The following is a 21,351-nucleotide window of genomic DNA, read 5'->3' on the forward strand; positions in this document are numbered from 1 at the left end:
TTGTATACGTTTCTCTGCTTGATGTGGAAGTGGCCACGGGCAGAGGTGACAGCTGGAAGTAAAAAAGGAAAATGGAGCCGACTCCTCTGGGAGCGCTTCTCACCTGGGAGAGAAGGGACAGGCTGGCCCGGCTAGAGCGTCTCGGCTCCATCCCCGCCTGGCCCCCGAGCGCCGGGAACCGGGTGGGAGGAAAGTGAGAGCCGGGAAGCGGGGCGGAGCGCTACGGGACGGGAGGGAGGGGCGGAGGAGGGGGGCGGGCGGGCGGGCGGGCGCCTGACCCTGCCCAGGGCAGAGCGGCCCCGCCCCTCGCTGGCCACGGCGCCCGGCCATTGGAGAGGCGCGCTGTCCGTCCCGTCCCGCCACCGCCCAGCAAAACTCCAGCGCCTCGGAGGGCTCGGGTGGTGAGAGCTGTGCGGCGTTGCGTGGTGGCGGGCTTCGCGGAGACGCTGAACGGCCGCGGCCGGCGCCGGGTTGGGGGCTCGCCGCCTGTAGCCATGACCCTCGCAGTCTGTCCTTCGGCCCCGGCCGGGGGCGTCTAATACCCCACACAGTCGCGCGCAGCTGCGGGAGAGCCCGGCCGCTGCCCCCTCGTCGCCCTTGGCGCCTTATCACACTTCCTTTCCCGGAGCTGGGAGCAGCGCGGGCAGCCGGCTCCCCTGTGCAAGCTGGGGGTGTCTGCTGGAGCAGCCCTCGCCACCGCCGCCGCTGCCCCCCGGCTCTGGCCATGGCCTGGCGGGGCGCAGGGCCGCGCGTCCTGGGGGCCCCCGGGGGCGTCGGTCTCAGCCTGCGGCTGCCGCTGCTTTTGCTGCTGCTCCTGAGGCCGGCGCGGGGCTTCGGGGACGAGGAGGAGCGGCGCTGCGACCCCATCCGCATCTCTATGTGCCAGAACCTGGGCTACAACGTGACCAAGATGCCCAACCTGGTGGGGCACGAGCTGCAGACGGACGCCGAGCTGCAGCTGACAACTTTCACGCCGCTCATCCAGTACGGCTGCTCCAGCCAGCTGCAGGTGGGCGCCCCTACCCCGGGCGGGACCCCTTGGGCAGGGACGCCCCAAACTAACTCCGTGGAGCCCTTGCCAAGTCGAGCCCCCTGCCCCCTTCCTAAGTCTGAAGGGTATTAACTATCCTGAAGAAGTGATTTCCATTCCCACCCCCACTTTTCTGTCCCTTCTCAGGGACTGGAAGCCAAAACATTGTGTAAGTCATCTGGCCTGCGAAAGGACCCACTCTTACACCCCGCCCTTCCGTTTTTCTCCCCTGCCCACCCGTGTCTGGCCAAGCCCCTAACCCCAGTGGAGCTGAGAGTTATCTTTGCCAAGTATTCTGGCCGCCGCTGCTCGGTGGGCGAGTCCCAGGCAGGGCAGCCAGCTGCAGCTAAGACTTGGAAGGAGAGATAAGGAGACGGGAACTTCTCCTCCCTCCCCGACCTCCTTTCTCCCCCCATATTTTTTGGGTGTGTTATTAAATGAAACATCCCTGCCCCGTTTCTGCAGAATGGCCCCTCGCGTCGTCCTGCATGGTTTTAGAGGTCAGGCAGTAAGGAATGGCTGCGAAGGCTTGAGTTCCTTCTTAGCCTCAGGGTTAAGGGCAGGTTTAGTACTTGGAGGGGGAGAAGATATCACTTGGGAAAAAGGCGTTAGTATGGTCAAGCTCCAGAAGTTAGTTTGTGTATTGGAAGTTTTTTTGTTTTTTTTAAATTTGTTTTTGCAGTCATTAAAAATGTTAAAGCTTATGTAATAATATAGAAAATGTTCATCCTACCATAAAAAGTGAAGAATTTGCATATACAGGGTGATTATAATCTTATAACAACAACCAGTTCATTTAAAAAAAAAAAGAACCGAAAGGAAATTTTTAAAAATGTTGACACTGGTTGTGTTTTGAATGGTGAGGCTACGAGTGATTTTTAGAAATTTAGCAAAGAGAGAAGTTGGGGGAAATAGAGGATAGTTATCCAGGCTAAAAGCTTTAGAAATCTGTAGTTCTGGTTGTAACTTTTGAGAGATAAGAAACAGGCAGGCAGCTGACTTACTAGGTGCATGTTTTTACATAGGTCATTTGAAAAGTTGGATTGTGGTTTCAGAAAGATGGTTGGGATTAGACCTGTTGCTGGTAAAATGTCCCTTTGGAAGTTTCAAGACTTGAGAACTAGTTTATAAAAACTTAAGAAAATGATTCTCTAGCTCTCAGTTTGGAAACAGCACATATCCTGACATCAGTGACAATATTCTTGGCGAAACAACTTTTGCAGGGATATATATTCTTAATTACATGTATCCTGGGGAGGCAGCCAAGCTGTTTTGAAGGACAGGACTGGATCCCTTTACATGCTAGAAAATAGTTACTTGTAACTCTAGACTTCATAGACAACATCTGTAAGGAGCCAAGCAGACTGTTTATCAATGCTGGAGGAATTGAGGACAGCAACTGGACTCTCCCCTGCTGGTATTGCAGCTTCAGGGACTGAACATTTATATTTTCCTATTGTGCTTCATTATTATTCTTTGAGGAAACGTGGCCAAACAAACCCCTGGTATCCAGAGGCTTCAACCTGCATCCCATCCTTGGATTTAACAGTATCTCAGTGAGGACATTTTCTCTTTCAATATGAGACTGGTGAAAAAAATAATTTTAGGGGATAAAATAGAGAAAGGAGAGAATATCAACCTGAGAAAAGCCGTATCTACTTTTTTTTTGACATTTATTTTTACGGTGATAAAGAAATGAGGGTAAAAATAAATCACCCCATCACCCAAAGGACTGAGTCATTTGACTAGTCTGTCCAGCACTTTCAAATAGTAGCTGAAAGGGGAGGAAGACTCCAAGTCAGCTTTTTAAGGTTTATTTCCCTAAGTGTTGTGCAAAAAGGGATTATGTAATTCTTCGGGTCCCTTTTATATATTTATTTATCTTTGTTCTCCTGGAAAGGATTACTAGACCCAAAAGAAAAAAAGTGTGCAAGTGATGGATTATTAGGCACATTTGTTTGAGGTCAGAGTCAACAGACACCCCGTAGACTGATTTAAAAGTAGATGCGTACTTTGCCCAGAAGCATTCAAGTCAGTTTTGTGCAAGCCTTTGGTCAAACTTCCAAGTCATTATTTTCTTTGCTCGTTTCATGACTTTTCCAGTTCTTCCTTTGTTCCGTGTATGTGCCCATGTGCACAGAGAAGGTCAATATCCCCATCGGCCCCTGCGGCGGGATGTGTCTTTCAGTCAAGAGACGTTGCGAGCCTGTCCTGAAGGAATTTGGATTTGCCTGGCCAGAGAGCCTGAACTGCAGCAAATTCCCACCACAGAATGACCACAACCACATGTGCATGGAAGGGCCAGGTGATGAGGAGGTGCCCTTACCTCACAAAACCCCCATCCAGCCTGGGGAAGAGTGCCATTCCGTGGGAACCAACTCTGATCAGTACATCTGGGTGAAGAGGAGCCTGAACTGCGTTCTCAAGTGTGGCTATGATGCTGGCTTATACAGCCGCTCGGCCAAGGAGTTCACCGATATCTGGATGGCCGTGTGGGCCAGCCTGTGCTTCATCTCCACCGCCTTCACTGTGCTGACCTTCCTGATCGATTCTGCCAGGTTTTCCTACCCGGAGCGCCCCATCATATTTCTCAGTATGTGCTATAATATTTATAGCATTGCTTATATTGTCAGGCTGACTGTAGGCCGGGAAAGGATATCCTGCGATTTTGAAGAGGCAGCAGAACCCGTTCTCATCCAAGAAGGACTTAAGAACACAGGATGTGCAATCATTTTCTTGCTGATGTACTTTTTTGGAATGGCCAGTTCCATCTGGTGGGTTGTTCTGACACTCACTTGGTTTTTGGCAGCGGGACTCAAATGGGGTCATGAAGCCATTGAAATGCACAGCTCTTATTTCCACATTGCAGCCTGGGCTATCCCTGCAGTGAAAACCATTGTCATCTTGATTATGAGACTGGTGGATGCAGATGAACTGACTGGCCTGTGCTACGTGGGGAACCAAAACCTTGATGCCCTCACGGGATTTGTGGTGGCTCCCCTCTTCACTTACCTGGTGATTGGAACTTTGTTCATTGCTGCAGGCTTGGTGGCCTTGTTCAAAATTCGGTCGAATCTTCAAAAGGATGGGACAAAGACAGACAAGTTGGAAAGACTGATGGTCAAGATTGGGGTCTTCTCAGTCCTGTACACGGTGCCTGCAACCTGTGTGATTGCCTGTTATTTCTATGAAATCTCCAACTGGGCGCTTTTCCGGTATTCCGCAGATGACTCCAATATGGCGGTTGAGATGTTGAAAATTTTTATGTCTTTGCTGGTAGGCATCACTTCAGGCATGTGGATTTGGTCTGCCAAAACTCTTCACACGTGGCAGAAGTGTTCCAACAGATTGGTGAATTCTGGGAAGGTAAAGAGAGAAAAAAGAGGGAATGGTTGGGTGAAGCCTGGGAGAGGCAATGAAACTGTGGTATAAGGCTAGCCAGCCTCCATGCTGTCCAGATTTTGAAGGGGGCATGCCAGCATTGCGGTGCAGATGCTACTAAAAGCTTCATGCAGTGAATCTCAGTTTGAACAAGCTAGCAACACTTAAGTGACCCCCATAACCCTCCACCACTGTCCCCCGTCTACCCCCAGCATCCTAAAACTAATGATTTTGCTGCGGACTTTGGAATGATCCAAAATGGAAAAGCCAGTTAGAGGCTTTCAAAGCTGTGAAAAATCAAAACATTGATCACTTTAGCAGGTCGCAGCTTGGAGCGTGGAGGTCCTGCCTAGATTCCAGGAGGTCCAGGGCGATGCTGCTTTTCCCTGCAGGGTGGGATTTGAGCTGTGAGTAGGCAACTTGCAGGGAGAAAGATTAACTTTTTTAACCCTTTAAAAATTTTAAATACTAACTGGGTCTTTCAGATAGCAAAGCGATCTATAAACACTGGAAACGCTGGGTTCAGAGAAGTGTTACAAGAGTTTTATAGTTTGGCTGGTCTAACATAAACATTTTCTGTGGTGTACTGTCTGCTGTTTAGAACTTTGTGGATTGCTCTCCCAAGAGGTGGTGTCAGAATCTTTCAGTGCCTTTGTCATAAAACAGAATAGTTTGAACAAACAAAAGTACTGTACAAACACACGTAAGGTATCCAGTGGATTTTTCTTCTCTCTCTTCCTCTTAAATTTCAACAGCTCTGTCCTAGGCGGCTGCTGTTTTCTCCATTTTATGTTAATGACTCAAAAACAGGTATTTTTTATAGGAAGTTTTGCACTGCAGCTTGCCTAATGAGGGGGAAAGGAAGGGTGATTCACTTTCTTGACAATCACTTAATTCAGAGGAAAATGATATTTACTAAGTCGACTTACCTTACCCACCCCAGAGACCGACTGCATTGAGCAACCGGGACTTAATATATTTTACTTTGTGTGATTGCATCTATGCAGACGCCAGTCTGGAAGAGCTAAAATGTTAAGTTTCTTGGCAACTTTGCATTCACACAGATTAGCTATGTAATTTGTGTGTGTCAATTACAATTAAAAGCACATTCTTGGACCATGACATAACAGTTACTCAGCTGACTTTAAAGCTATGGTCAGCTTGCATTCTCAGAATGATAGTGCCTTTTTTTTCCCTTTAGCATAAGAATGTTATCAGAGTCTGGTCTACTTACCACAATGGAGACTTTTTCAATTTTGTAAAGGGAGCTAAGGACAGCTAATCCAACTACTTGGTGCATAATTATTTCCTAGTAATTGGCAAGGGCTCCGTGTAAGATTTCCTTGGAGGCAGTGTGGCCTGGAGTATTTATATGGTGCTTAATGAATCTCCAGAATGCCAGCCAGGAGCTTGATTGGTTCGTAGGGAATAAAGTGTAGACCATATGAAATGAACTGCAAACTCTAACAGCACAGGTCTTAATTGCCTTTTGCAGAGGTATCCAGAGCTTTTAAAATTTATGCTTTATGTTCCTTGCAAAGGGGTACCCCCTAGCAGACTCTCAAAAGCTGCAATTCTTTTAAAATTGTAACTGGCCTTTCTCCTAACCCGCCTCAGGCCTTCTAATCACCAGATCTCTGGGACAAATTATTGACGATGTCACAGGTTGCTGTCCTTGAAGTTCATACCTGTCTTTGCTTCAGCAAGTACCTTGCGATGACTCATTTATTTATTTATTCATGCTCTTCCCCCCTTTAAAACAGGTAGGAAAGCTCTTTTATCACATTTCTTTGTGGAAAAATATTTCCAGGGACTCAAAATTCCAAAGAGGAGTTCAAATTCTGGAAATAAGCATGTCTTTTTTTGTTTGAGCCTTATGCCCCCTGGTTTGACATTTTCCTTTCTTCTTTCTCTGTTGTGGTGTGGTTCTTGACCTGTCTGAGATGAAGATGCATGTAAGGTCTGTTGCATGTTTTGGAAGGCAAAGTCTTGGGGCTTTGGACACTGATGCTAAGTGGGCACCGGTGGCCCCCGCTGTGTGTGCTGAGCCTGAGTACCTTGGCTGGACTCTGGGTCGGGTCTCCAGGAGCATGAGAAATGATCCCCAGAAGGACCAGTTGAACTCCATCTGAGACTGCATCGCCTATGAAATGTAAAATGTGAACGCCCCGTGCTGCTTGCAGATGGTTCCCATAGCTGGCTGGGGCCCTGGAGCATGCACCCAGGGGCACAGCCTGCCCTTACTCACGCTCTGCTCCAGTGTCTTGGGAGTTGTGCGGAGACTCTGGCCCAGGAAAGGAAAGAAGGACCAGGCAGGGGATTGTAATGCAGTTCTCTCTGTAATGTTTCAGTGATCGTGTGACCGACGCGGCACCTAGCAGAGGGCCCGGCATGGAGAGGGTGCTCAATATTTATGAATAGTAACAAATGAGTAACAATAAGAGTACTTGGGTGAACCTGGACCCCCAAGTTTTGGAGCTTTCTGGGTTGTAACATGTCTCTTCCATAAATCTCCTGCCTTCACAGGAGAAACATATATTTGATCAGAAGTCGTCATCGGTGCAGAATAGATGAGTAGCCTTGGCAATGTCACAGGCTTATAGGCTGTTCCTTTCACATTCCAGACCATGGAGAGTGTTTACTGTTTTAAGAAAGGAGCTTTGTGGTGGAAGACTTAGATATCAGTTACCTTGAAATGAATCCATCACCTGTTAGGTTGGTATTGGTTTTAAAAAAGGTTAATTATCAGCACATTTATTGAGTGCTAACTGTGTGTAAAGCCCTGTGTTAAGCACCTTAGGGGATGTTAGGGAGGATCAGCTCTGTTCTTCCAACTGACCTGGATGCCCCTGGGTCTGCTGAACTTGGCCATTGGTTTCAGGAAGGAGCAGGGGCTGCTGAATTGCCATCTGTTCCACTGTCAGCATCATATAAACCTCTTCCTGGGTCTTTCTCCCTTTAACCCATCACTTATCCCTTCCCAGGATTCCTTGCAAATCGATTCACAGGAGTTTTGCCAGAAAGCATCAACTCTATTTCATGACAGTCTCCGTGGAAATCTCCTAGGAAGATCACAAACATTGGCTACAAGGACATGAACTCCCACATCTAATATGGCTTCAGGAGCAGGCAGTTTAGGGACTGGGGTGTTCTGGTGACTCGTACAGGTGAATTTGAGGGCAGCATCTTGCTAGGGAAAAGGTTAGCGTGCTTTTTCTTTCTCGGAAATCTAGGATAAGTAGGTATAATTATAGCTTCCTACAAAATCCCTTGGCCTCAACAGGGACCAAGGGCACCTCTGTCCAGCCTCCTCTCTGGCAAACTCCTTTCTCCTCCTTCAAAAAGGCCACACCTCAGGGCATAGGAACATGGGAAGAGTGGAACTGGCCAGGACCCCCTGATGGAGCTACTTGGTTGATCATATCCTTTTTCCTCTATGGAGACCCGTCTCCTGATCTCTGAGACTGCTTCTGATCTGGCAGCTTACTCGGTGACCTGGAACAGGAGAAGTGGTGACACTTTTTATTTCCCTGAGATGCTCTCTGACTTTGCTTTCCCCTGGCCTTCCCTCCCCTGCATTCTCCAAACCTGGAACCTGGGAAACTTCTGTATCTAGGTTCTGAATTGTGATGTTACCAGCACCCCCAGCCCTGTCCTCTCTGGCCCCCCTCAGCCCCCTGGTCATGGAATTCAGTGTTAGGAACCAAGCCGAGGCTCGAGGGTGTAAAGAGAAACTCGACAGCCTCAGCCCTGGAAGGCAGACTCAACTTAAGATTTCACCAGGATGGTGCAAGCCTCGGCTTCTAGCGAGGTGGCCACAACGGCAGTTAAGGGAGAGGGCTGTGGAGCCCAGACTCTGGAAGGAGCCCCCAGAATCGATCTGTTATACATCCTTCATTTCATTCTGTGATGGAGGAGATTGGAGAGAGTTGCTATTCCAGCCAGAGATGTCGAGTCATTGGACTCCGATGGTTCTTTTTGTTCCTGTATTGTACTTGGGTTCAGAGTCCCCGTCTGGGTTTGTATTATGTCTGGCAAAGGACCTGGGTTCTCATTTTTCTTCTGGGCCTAGGGTGTAGATCTTGGAAACTCCTAGGAGAGCGTTTTGCTCCTACCAAGGATCAGATACCAGAGCCTTAAATAATGGATTTTGTTTCGCTGCGGCCTGGTTTGAGCTGTCTGCTGCTGCCTCTTGCCACGCACATGTGCAGTGATGGCCCACTGGATGTTACCTGGAGGGAAGTGAACCCCGGATCTCCCCAATAGGCCTCTTCTCCTTGGTACACCCAGTTGCCTGTTCCCGGTTTGCCTTGTTTCCCTTCTTTGCATCAGCAAATTCCCAGTATTCACCCAGGCAACTTGTAGAGTGCCTGCTTGGGATCCTGTGAGCCGTGTCCTCCAAGCTTTTGTAGCTCCCTGATCGCCTACAATATTCAGTACATGATCACTGTCATCCCAGAAGGCTTCCAGGGAGGGGGTGAGAGCCCCTGCCCCCTGGAGGCTGGACCCATCTGCCCTCCCAGGTGTGCACCTTCCCCCATCCTGCTGAGGGCTCGGGCTGGTATGGCTGAGGGTTTGGGGAGGGGAGGCTGCTTTCCAGGTGTCTCCCCGTGGGGCATCTAGGTGGTCCTGAATTTTTTCCTACCTCACAGGGATGTTGTGAGACTTTAGAAGGAAGGAGGACAAAGGCCCCTTGAGCTCTTTGTAGGAAAGGCAGAATAAATATCAGGTGTGATCTATGCGGAGATGAAATTCGGCCTGCTGGTGAGGCAGACACGCTCGTGCTCTGTGGCTGTTCTTGGGCCCCCGTGCCACCCGAGCTCCGGCCACCTCGAGGCCTACCTGAGGGACTTTCAGATGTTCGACACAGAGGTACCAGGCAGACCCTCCTACATGCCCTGAACGAATTGCTGAACGTCAGAGGAAATGGACCCTGCTTTTGAGGATGTACAAATGTATGTCTGCATTGATGTCTGTACTGTAAATTTCTAATTTATCACTGTACAAAAATAAATAAATGAATAAACTTTGCTATTTAATTTTTGTATCAAAGGAAAATAAAGTTTTGTTTAGTAGCTGGTGTGTGATTTGGCCTATTCCTGCAGGTGTCTGAAAGCCCCTGGGAAGCATGCTTACGCAACAGTGAGAAATAGAGAATTGGGTTTGCAGAGCAGAGGGAGAGCCTCTTTCCGAGAACCTCGTTGTCTTTTTTTTTTTTTTTGGCTGGTGCTATTTTTCCCCCCTGGGATTTCTCTTGGGTCAGCAAACCCCTGAGATCCAAAGTCAACACACTTTATCACTACTGTGGTCATCAGTAACACTCAAGTGGTCACATGATACTTCGGATGGGACTATAGTTCTCAAGCTGTCACCCCATGACACCCCTTTTTGGCATTTCCGATACATGTAACCATTTTTACATACCTTCCCAGTCCCCTTGACTTAATCTGGCAGCCTGAAAAAAGTTTCCCTATCACTGCTAGAGCTTCAGGCCTCTTGAAAAGGGGAAAGTGAGCTTTTTTTTTTAACTTCAGATTTTCATTAAAAGTTTTTTTATTTTTCTGGTTACAAAATGGTTCTGTTTCGTGTCATAGACATGGGAGTATGTTGTATCAGCCAGCCAGGAAAATGACTTCTTTAGCTAAATTTATAAGTTGGGTGGTCTGTGTCCCCATATCCAGAAAAGTCATCAGACAAAGCAAATTCAAGGCCATTAGCAGGACACTGTCATGGGAGCAAGTAATATGGACCACACAGACAGAGGGTAGGGAAGTCACTGCCATTGGAGACGGCTGCTGATGTCCCAGAGGAGAACATCAGCCCTCTTGGTTTGCCTTTCAATTGCTTTCCACCTCTTGGTCTCACCTGAATACCACCCTGTTTTAGTGTGAATAAAAAGCCCAGGGAGCAAGAATCTGCAATGCTCTTCTCCTTCGCTGCAGATCGCTATTGTATTTTATCTCAAACCACACCTGAAGGGAGGCATGTAATTTAAATTCTCTTCCCTGTAAGACCGGCTGTGTTTCTCATCTCATTACCTACTCATTATGTAGTTATGACGTTAAGGAAAATTCAACACAAGCTGGAATGAATTCATAATCCATTGCACTTGTAGAAACACTTTCTGTATAGAAAATATTTTTATTTACACGATTTCATTTTTTGCTCATGGCATCTCTTAGGTAAGCAGCGCAGGCACTACTTTGCCTTCGAGATGAGAACTGAAACTTTTGCCTGGAGTACCTCCGTGGGTGAGTAGCCTGTGGGCTAGCCTTGTTCTCTCATGCCTAGCCCAGGGTTTTGTTTTCGTTCTACACTCAGTTGTGGGTTGAATCATGTCTGCCCCAAAGACACACTGAAGTCCTAACCCCCTTTACCTGTGAATGTGAATTTATTTGGAAGTAGGGTCTTTGCAGACATAATCAAGATGAGCTCCTACTAGATGAGTGTAGGACTGATCCAATAACTGGTGTCCTTATAACAAGCGGGGAATTTGAACACAGACACAGGAGAATGCCATGGGAAGGCAGAGGCAGAGATTAGAGTGATACAGCTACAGGGCAAGAAATACCAAGGACTGCCAACCACCACCTGAAGCCAGAAGAGGCATGGAAGATTCTTCCTCAGACCCTCCAATAGGAGCCAACCTTGCCAAAACCTGGGTTTGGACTTCTGTCCTCCAGAACTGTGTGAGAATAAATTCCTGTGTCTTAAGCCACCCAGTTTGTTTCGGTAGCCCTAGGAAACTAACACGCTCTATTCCACTGATTTTTTTTTTTTACTGCAAATAGTTCACTGAGAATGGGTAAATGTTTTGGCAGGCAACTCAATATCGAGACCTTGGCCATGAGCTTCTGTTGTTTAAGGATTATGTAGCATAATCACTCTTGTAAGTTTCTTTATCTGTAAGCTGGACACCTCTAGAATAAACCCCAGGACGCTGGACACTCAGCTGATCTGAACTGGTCTTAGCTGCCCTCCCGTCCACCCACCCCCGATAGGAGCTCCGTATGCAGGGCTGGGACCTTGACTGGAATGTGGCCTAAGGGTTTTTTAGCATTTCTGTCCTGAGAACTGATTTTTTCTCTTTCCCATTTTAGCTTTCACATGCAATCATAATTTTAAAGTTGAGCAGACTCTTGACTAAAGAGGTCAGCCTTGGCCTCCTGTCTTCAGAGTTTCTGTGAACAGAAATAAACCACACTCGGAGAAAGGCGTTGTCCTCTGCTCAGTTTTCCTTCACCATGCAGCTGGGGTGTAGGACTGGGAACATCTCGCTAAATGTTTTAAAAATGTTGGACCTGCAAAGGTTTAGTCCAAAAAGTTTTCAGAATGGACCTTGGTCCCACCTGAAATTCCCAGAATCACCCTGTCCTTTTCCTTAGGCAGAGAACCCACGGATTCATCTGTTCTCACAGCAAAGGATTCCAACTTCTCAAACCCCCAGGGAGAGAGAATAAAAAGTAAGATTTATTACATTTCACATCAACCGCCTGATTTTCATCAGCCTCCCACATGGTTTCCTATAAGCACCCGATCCGGTGTTCACCCAAGAACGTGCTTAATCTCATAGATAGCCCACATTATCAATGCCTTTCTCCTTAAGAGATTGAATGATTGGCTGTCTAAATTTTCCAAGATGCTGAAGGATTGCATCATTTCACTTGATATGAGGTGAATGTAGAGTATAAAGCACTGAGATGGGATTGATAAGTCACAGAGAAAAATCTGTCCTAGTTCCATCGTTTTCCTTCCTCTCCCTTGCCTTTCCGCATGTGTTTCCCTTTGCCTGCAATGCCCCTTCCCTCTTTCTTCAACTAGGCTGTTTCTATTCTTCCTTAACGTTGAAATCTTTGGTCATGTCTCCTGGGAAGACGCCCCTGACCCTCCTACTTGACACTTCCTGACTCTCTTTTGTTCTTATCATAGGTAAATTTTAGCCTCTGTGCTTTCAATTCTGGGAGCCTTCGTTGAGCTGTTGGTAATAGACTATTCATGTGTCTGTCTCCCTACTAGGCCGAGCACCCTGACGATGACTCTGAGCACCCAAAGGTGCCCATCTGTGGGTCCTCAAGGCCTGGCATGAGTTTCTGAAATATCTATGGAGAGAAGAAGGAAGGAAGGATAGAAGGACAAGAGGGTTTTAGCTTGTTAGGCGGGGAAACTGTGGAGCTTTGGTGACAAATGTGGCCAGCATAGGAAAGAAACCAAAGGTCCAACAAGAGGCCTCACCTAGGCAGGACTTTCTGGAAAGATGCTTGGGCAGTAGCCACAGAAAGTACTGTAGTCTCAAAGATGGTTTTAAGACTGATCACCTACCTACCCACCGTGATGCTTATTGTTAAACTGTCTCTCTTCCCCCTTTTTTCTCCTCTCCCCCCAACAAATATTTTGCTGACCACCTACTATATGTAGAATACTGGGGTGGGCTGTGGAAGGGAGAGAGGGAGTGATTGTAGAAAACCACAAAGACAAGGTCCAACTCAGAGTCCAAAAGTGCAGATGATGAAACAGAGAAAGAATTCATCTGTTATTAACAAGCTTAAATCTCCAAACCTGGAAAAACAAATCCTCTATTGCTTAGTAAATATTTGTGGAATAGCTGAATGAGGGTCCAGCATGTGTCAGCCTGGAAGGGTACACCAAGATAAATAAGGCACAACCTTTTCCCTCCAGAAGTTCATGGCAACAAACCACATGCCTCAGTACCTGGTAAAGGATCTGTACCTACTAAGAGATCAGTGCTACTATTCCTATCACATTTATTAAGTAATTTCTTCCTAATCTGAGTTCCAGGGCCTTGTTGGTTTAGTTTGGGTAGAACAGCTTCTGAGTACTGAGTGCAGCGGGAAAACATTTTCTAAACCATTCTCATCCCATTTGATCCCCGGAAGGACACGTCTGCCTCAACAGGTAAATGTGTAGGGAGGGCGCAGGAATAGGAGAAAGGAAGGGGCAGATTCCAGCAAGCATGACTTTTCTAAAACTTTGTCTGCTACTCAAAACCACCCTCTGTTCAAAATGTAAAAAATAAAAATTAGGGACTTCCCTGGCAGTCCAGTGGTTAAGACTCTGTGCTTCCACTGCAGGGGGTGCTGGTTCAATCTCTGGTGGGGGAACTAAGATCATGCGTGCTGTGCCCCATGGCCAAAATAAAATAAAATAATAAAAATTACAACTTACTCACGAGGTGCCATTGGAGGCATTTAGTCATGAGATCGGCTGCCTCCATCTGAATATCTTTGCTGGCACACATGATTTATGATACTTGTACCCAGTAGGTGGTGTGTGTAGGCGTGTCTGCCCTGTGTCTTCTGAGACCCACTCTCTTGCTCCTCTCATGTCATAATTCTATAAATTCAAAGAGACTACTCTATAGAAATCAAGAGAAGTGCACAGTCCACCCTCATCTCCTCATTTGCCCAGAGTGGAAGGAAGAAATGTGTGAATAAACTTGGCTGAGAGGGACTTCCTTGGTGGCGCAGTGGTTAAGAATCCGTCTGCCAATGCAGGGGACGTGGGTTTGAGCCCTGGTCCGGGAAGATCCCACATGCCGCGGGGCAACTGAGCCCATGCGCCACAACTATTGAGCCTGCACTCTAGAGCCTGTGAGCCACAACTACTGAGCCTGCGTGCCACAACTGCTGGAACCCAAGGAACCAGAGCCCACACACCGCAACAAAGAGTAGCCACCACTCGCCGCAACTAGAGAGAGCCCTGTGCACAGCAACGAAGACCCAACACAGCCGAAAAAAAAAACCTGGCTGAGAGATCCCTGTGGGGCGGTGCAGGCGGTGAGTCCTTCAGTGTAACTGGAGCCTGAAATTCTTGGAGTGGGAGTGTGGGTGGGCTGAGGCTGAGTTACGAAAGGCCTTGGAGCTTGCCCTGTCTCCTGCGCTGGGCACAGGGGAGGTGGCAAAAGTTTGAGGGCAAGGGAGGCTCACATGCACTTTGGTGTTTTACAAAGTTCGTCCTGGCTGCCGCAGGGGCCTGAGTTGGAGACAAGGCAGGGCTGGGGAGGGCAGGCAGACCAGTTTCAGAGACCATGATGGCCTGAATGAAGGGGGTAGCAGAGAGCTGCTGGAAAGGAGGGGGTGATTTTCAGATAAACCGCAACAAGCTGCGTCCTCCTTCGCACAGTTCAATGAGCCGAATCTGTGCTTTCTAAATGGCCTGTGTTTCAGAGGCCTGGAGCTTTCTGTTTGCTCTGCACACCTGCTATAGCACACTCCCTGCGTTGCAAGTTCCAGATAAATAACGACCTCCTCACTGAAGGGCTGTGGCAGATTGCACCCTGGGGAGCTGGGGTTTCCCGGATGAGACTGTCTCCCTCGAAGTCTGCAGGTCAGCATGACACCATTTGTTGGTGGCTGGAAGGGACAGGGTCCTGGGGAGGAGAGCATAGCGCTTAGTTGTTTGTGTAGTGCTAAGGGGTCCCACCACCTCTTTGGATTCAGAGTTTCCTATAAACATACCTCCTAGAATAGCTGATACAAAGTCCATAGTAAGCGCTTCATTTCGTACAAACTTAATCCCACTCATGTCTGCCATCTAACAGATTTTATTTCTTGACACAGTTTTCTCTGTGGGTTACTGTGATCAGTAAAAGTCTGGACTGCCCAACCAGACCCACGGCAAAAGATACCACGACCACACACATTTTCCCTAGTCCTCTTCCTTTTAAATCAGAAATTCTGTATAACATTTTCCATAAGAGAAAGAGAGAACCACTTCCTAGCTTTTTTTTTTTTTTTTTTTTTTTAAACAACAGACCTTCCTTTTGGATTTACATCAGCATTTAGCTAACTTCCTGAACACTTCACCCATTTCCTGAACTTATTCTGAGGAAGGAAAAACATCCTCCTTCAGAAATAAATGCAAATAATCGCAGAGATTATTTTTATTAAATAAATAGTGTAAATGCAATGGAATTTCCTGTACGATGAACGTTTACCGTGGATATTTCAACAAAAATCTTATTTGTTGTGATCCTATAGGGACTATCTTATTTGCAGGTTGTCTGAGGAATTACAACCATTATGTAGCTACTCAAGAGATAAATTCTGAACATTTGCAATTTTTGCTGTTGTTAAGAATATTTTTTCTTTTTTACTCAAATATCTGAACACCAGGGGGAATGGTTTTCTTTAGGTCAGCAATTTTGAAGATTTGTCTTTTTAAAAACAGGGTTCTCATGACATCTAGTGGTAAATAAGGGAAGGACAGCTTCAGAGCAGAGATTAACTTCATAGATTGTCTCAGTGATCAGGATTTTTTGTCTATGCATTAGTTTGGGAGAAAACACACCTGTTCCAAGGAATTCTTTTTCTTTTTAAGAATATTTATTTATTTATTTGGCTGCACCGGGTCTTAGTTGCAGCATGCGGGATCTAGTTCCCCCACCAGGGATCGAACCTGTGCCCCCTGCCGTGGAAGCTCGGAGTCTTAACCACTGGACCGCCAGGGAAGTCCCCTCTTCTCTTGATTAATATTTCTTCAGAGCCAGCCCACCACCTAGGACTAAACTGGTTTAATTTACAAATAAATGAAAAGTGTGAGACTTTGCAGAGAGAAACACATCAATATATCAAGCTGGGGTCAGGGTCCCTTCAATTTTTTTTTTTTTTTTTAATGAAAGTAATTTCTCTGCATGTGTAAGAGGCCGATTTGGTCATCTTTTTGTGGAGAAGTGGTACTTTTCTGGTGAGTAAATCTCACTGACACCTTAGAGATGTGTTTTAGACTAACTGTCCCTGTCTTTTATGAAGGCTTTATAGGGCCCTTCCTTTGTTCTCCAGTGTTGGGCAGCGGCTGATTTTTAGAGACAGAGGTGATTGGGATCTGAGAAAAGCTTTTCACCCCACATCTTGACCTCCACCCCATCCGGCAGAAGGCCGTCCGGGACAGATGGATATCTGGCTTCTTGCACCATCTCCAGGAAGAGACTCCTTCATCCATCACCCAGGCTGACATTCTTCCGTAGGTCCAACCCCTTAGTGTGATATCCAAGGCCTCCAGAATTGGACCCCTTCCCCTCTCCTCCAGTCTCACTTCCTGCCTCTTCTTCAGACACAACGTATGTTCTAGCCAATTCCAACTCCCTGTGTATCTCACGCTGTCTGAGTCTTTTCTGCCTTTGCATATGCGGGTCCCCTCAGCCAGGAGATTCTGTCCCTCCATGGCTCTGGGCTCACTCCTCAAGACCCTGTGTAAGTGTTTTCTCTCCTGGGAGCCTCGAATGATCCAACCTGGCAAACACGGTGCACATAGTATGTCACCTCTCAAACACCTATAGTTGCCTGTGTTATCTTACATTTTTTGCCTGTATGTGAGTCTCCCCTAGACATCTGTGATCTTCTCAAGGACAAGAGCTGTCCTGGTGCCCAAGTCCCTGGCTTGTCCAGGCACTCTGCAAACGTTCACTGATGTCCTCACATCAGCCGTCTGTGGAGTTAGACTGTCCCACTGGGCTGCAGTGTTTTAATATGAGCAAACTGGGGGGCTGGGGCGTGCAGCTAGTTCAAGGGTAGAGTTGGCAATCAGCGGAGTAGGTCTTTGAAAATGTACAGAATCATTTATTATCCCAAATGACCTCAACCTTCACCCCCTGAGAAATACGATGGTTTCACAAAAGTGATCTCTAAGTTTCTGTCTGGGCCCAACATTGTAGGTTTCTATAACTGGGGGATCTGTGATCTAAAATGCCTGGGTTTTAGGGCTTCCCTGGTGGCGCAGTGGTTGAGAATCCGCCTGCCGATGCAGGGGACACGGGTTCGTGCCTGGGTCTGGGAAGATCCCACATACCACAGAGCGGCTGGGCCCGTGAGCCATGGCCGCTGAGCCTGTGCATCCAGAGCCTGTGCTCCGCAAAGGGAGAGGCCACAACAGTGAGAGGCCCGCGTACCGAAAAAAAAAATAATAATAAAATAAAATAAAAATAAAATGCCTGGGTTTTAAAAAAATCTGGCATCAATGAAGGAAGTCTATAATTGCATGCAAACTGTTTTATGTACACATGTGTCTTTTGGGAGGGAAATGGTCCAAACTTTCATAGATGGGTCTATGGTCACAAAAGATTAAACGTCACTGATTAAGAATTGTTCACCAGGGCTTCCCTGGTGGCGCAGTGGTTGAGAATCTGCCTGCCGATGCAGGGGACACGGGTTCGTGCCCCGGTCCGGGAAGATCCCACATGCCATGGAGCGGCTGGGCCCGTGGGCCATGGCTGCTGAGCCTGTGTGTCTGGAGCCTGTGCTCTGCAATGGAAGAGGCCACAACAGTGAGAGGCCCACATACCACAAATAAATAAATAAATAAAAGCAATGTTTAAAAAAAAAAAAAAAAAAAAAAAAAAAGAATTGTTCACCAAAAGGATGTTCATAATCTCTATTGGCTCAATAGTAGTTGACACCTTCTTGCGTGCTTCAGGGGAGAGGCTTATAAACCAGCAGTCCTGTTGTTTTTTGTTCACTATCCTCCATGAGGGCACCTACAGGTCTGGTCTGCAATTTAAAAAGAGAGGCTAAGGGGCTTTTGGCTGTGTTTCATTTTGTGTTGTATTAATGTCCCCCCTCCTTAGGTTCTAAAGGTAGGTGAGGGTGTAATTCTTCCTGCTCTGGGAAAGCTATCACACAGTGCCCACAAATTCTGCCCACATGGTCCACTCTGAACCCCCTGGGTAACGTCAGGTAACCTGCACATGATGCATGATTATAAAACATTCTGCCACTGTGGTCTGGGCCTGCAAATTGCTATGATGCTTTTGCTCCTGGATGGGAGATGCCATCTGTAAAATGAATTGTGGCTGGCGGGTCAGGCTTCACGGGTGTGTGACCTGGGCAATCTTTCAGGGCCCCATGCTTTCTTTAATGCTCTACTGTTGCTGTCTTGAAGTTCTTAATAATTTTTGAACAAAAACCTCTGTATTTTTACTTTTCACTTGGTCCTGCAAATTATGTTGCTGGTCCTGAGTGGCTGCACCTACTTGAAGGAGCAGCATGCAGTGGAAAGGGCATGAGCTTTGGAGTTGGCATTTGGGGTTCAAATCCCAGTTCTATAATTTCCCAGCTGTGTGAGTATGAGTCAGTTACTTAACCTCTCTGAGCTTCAGTGTTCTTATATCTAAAATGGTGACCATAATTTCTGACTTTTATAATTGTTGAGGTCATTAAACAGTATGTGTGATACAGCGATTGGCAATGGTTGATAATGATGACAATGATTTGAAGTTAACTAGTTAAGGAAGAATAAAATACATTAATGTGAAAAGGAGATCAAAACAAAACAAACAAATAAAGCCATAGACACAGACTTTTAGAGGTGGGAAGAATCCTAAAGATGAGCTCCTAGGTTGAGTTGTTTTGACCTTTGTCCCTCCATAGCACTTTGTACATAATGTCATTAGAGCACTTAAAAATATTATGTTATTATTATTTCCTTTATTATACATATTTTCCCCATTAAACTTTGAGGACCCACCCCCACCCCCACCCCAAGACCAGGGACTGTGTCTATCCTTTACAAAGAACTTTTCACTAGGCCTGTCACAAAGTAGATGTTTAATAAATATTTGTTGAAAGAATAAACTAGTTCGTTATTTTATTTTATGGTTGAGAACCTGTGGCCCAGAGAAGTTAAGTGAGCTACACAGGCTCACAAAGCTTGTCCTTGGGAAAGCCAGAACTGGAATCCCTTCTGTTTTGAAAGGATTGCCTGGGGGCCCCATGTGGACCCAGGCTTCTGAGCTACTAGACACTGTCTTTATTGCTTGCTGAGTTGCAATGATCGGATTACCTGGGAAATGTTTGAGCCTTTTGTGTAAGTGTATATTTATTTATTTGGAGTCAAAAATCAGAGGGGAAGACCAACCACTGGAGCTGGAATATCCTTGTGTCTATCCCAGAGAACTTTTGGAGAAAGCAATCCATCAGATCACCTTCACTGCACTCACAATCCTGGGACAGCTCAGGTTCCCCTCTCTCCTTCCCCAGATACTCCCATTCATGAGATTATCTTCTGTGATGCTGACGTCCTGGATGTGACTGATTACCCCACCACTATCTTGGGGACCCGAGGGTGACCTTCTGGGTGCATTTGTAAGGAACCAGCTTGGAAAAAACAAAAACAAAATCTTGAAGGCATCCTCCGGTTGGCCTGAGATAAGGGGACCTCAGAGTCGTCTTTCATTAGCCTGGCAAAACAATCTAAACAATAAAAAAATCCATAAGAAAATATTCTCCTTCCAGGGACTTGAAAGATACTCCTCATTTCACCCACCCTGTCAACATGATACCACCCCTATGTAAGAAAAACAAATGTGTGTGTGACAGGAGGAGAGGAAGGGAGGAAAGAAGAGAAGGAAAGGTTAAAAGAGAAAAGGAGGAGGTGGGAGGGGGAGGGTGGAGACGAGGAATGCCAGGAAAAAGATGAAGAAATAAAGACAGAGGGAGAGACTGAACCTATTAGGAAAGCGATGCGGAACTACTATTTACCAGAATAATCCCAGGAGGTTAAATCAAACCATCAGGATGAATCAATCCACGTCACCTTGTTAAGCTCACTTGGTGTAACCAAAATTCTTGGGCTGGGGAGGAAGGAGTGGGATACTGTGGAAAGATCTGGGTTTGAGTTTGGGCTCGGATGATAATTTGTTGTGTGAACAGGGACACGTCATTTCAAGTCCCGGACCTCAGTTTTCTCATCCAGAAGTGGGGGAAACAGATGAAGTGAGACATACGAAAGTAATTTGAAAAAATAGAGTGTGACACAAGCAAACACGGTCCTGAATTTACACTCAAGCTGGATCCATTCCACTTAAATCAAAATAGGCTTGGACGCGCCCCCAGCTCTGCTTTTCATGGGCTTGAGAAAGTTTTCTACCTCGTGCTTCTAAAATAAATAAATGCATGATCCAATGAGCTCGTTACATCATTATGCTCAGGTGAACTCATTCCAAATCATGGGTACAATTCTGAAATCATAATAAAAAGAGAAAAAAGACACATGGCTTACCCATCAGCTTTCAACACATTTATTACAGAGGAATATGGGCACATCTTGTGAGGAATGAGATCTGATGCAAGTTCTACCACTCAAGTGCTGTGTGGCCACCCACAAATTTCTCAGTCTCGTCCAACTTCACTCTTTCCACTTCTGATGCGGAAACACCTCCCTCCCAGTGTTGTCAGCACAAGGACAACGCTTACCACAGCTCCTGGCATCTGTTAGTGCCTCTGCCTGTATTGACCATCACGGTACCGTCAGTTCTAGCACAGACTAGATGGGAAAATAAAAAAATAAAAAATATTTCTCTTTTTCAGTCCTTTCTCTTTTTCAGTCCTCTTACCTTATCCCCACTCCCACTTACTCAGGAGTATTTCCATGGCCCCCAAAGTAAAGTCTTGGATCTGAGTATCTGAGATACTGCTAGACAGCATCTCTGCGAAGGCTTCCGACAGGAAATGAAACCACTATTTTATGATTGTGTATCTGTCTTCGGTGTCAGCAGTGAAAACAGATTCTAGATAACTTATTTGGAAGGGAATTTATTGGGGGGTTATTGGAGGATGGAGAGAATTAGTCTTAGAAACTGGTGGAAATTAGGGGAGATTCTTGTGCTGTGAAGAAAGTAGCTGGGGAGAGTGAAAAGGTCTAAATATGAGTTTTGGTTTGGTTGATAATTTGTTGTGTGAACATGGACACGCCATTTCACATCCTAGGCCTCAGTTTTCCCATCCAGAAGTGGAGAGTCAGAGGGTGAGGCCAAAGGTGTCACCGCGGTGGTGCCCTGGCAGGAGTGGTTTGGTCAGCATGCCGGTTCTGCTACTTTCCGAACAATGACTTCCAGCTTTCTCCACAGACAGCAACCAACCACCTCCATGTTCTTGTATTGCTTCCCTGAGACTCCCAGTTCAAGGGAAGACCACCAGTGGGGCTAAGCC

The 21,351-nt window shown here is 46.6% G+C and overlaps 1 protein-coding gene across 3 annotated transcripts; it reads left to right on the top strand.

Moving 5' to 3' along the window:
• The first annotated feature begins 358 nt into the window (after nt 1–358).
• On the top strand, nt 359–14,200 carry FZD4 (frizzled class receptor 4). Of its 3 annotated transcripts, XM_067038313.1 has the most exons (4): nt 386–1,009; nt 3,134–4,396; nt 10,594–10,662; nt 13,924–14,200. In XM_067038313.1, the coding sequence occupies exons 1-3, from the start codon at nt 725–727 to the stop codon at nt 10,627–10,629; spliced, it is 1,584 nt and encodes a 527-aa protein (XP_066894414.1). In that variant the 5' UTR covers nt 386–724; the 3' UTR covers nt 10,630–10,662; nt 13,924–14,200. The 3 variants fall into 3 exon arrangements, with proteins under 3 accessions (XP_058924492.1, XP_066894414.1, XP_058924493.1); XM_059068510.2 differs by lacking the exons at nt 10,594–10,662; nt 13,924–14,200 and adding an exon at nt 6,029–9,486; XM_059068509.2 differs by lacking the exons at nt 10,594–10,662; nt 13,924–14,200 and having other exon boundaries at nt 359–1,009; nt 3,134–9,486.
• Nucleotides 14,201–21,351: the final 7,151 nt, after the last annotated feature.

This window comes from Kogia breviceps, chromosome 7 (genome assembly GCF_026419965.1).
Source record: "Kogia breviceps isolate mKogBre1 chromosome 7, mKogBre1 haplotype 1, whole genome shotgun sequence".
Lineage (NCBI taxonomy): Eukaryota > Metazoa > Chordata > Mammalia > Artiodactyla > Physeteridae > Kogia > Kogia breviceps.

What these genes read in the sequence shown, in the direction of transcription:
- FZD4 (XM_059068509.2), top strand. Translation starts at nt 725, where the DNA reads ATGGCCTGGCGGGGCGCAGGGCCGCGCGTCCTGGGGGCCCCCGGGGGC. An exon ending in GCTGCTCCAGCCAGCTGCAG is followed by an intron (nt 1,010 to 3,133) that starts GTGGGCGCCCCT and finishes TGACTTTTCCAG; the next exon opens with TTCTTCCTTTGTTCCGTGTA.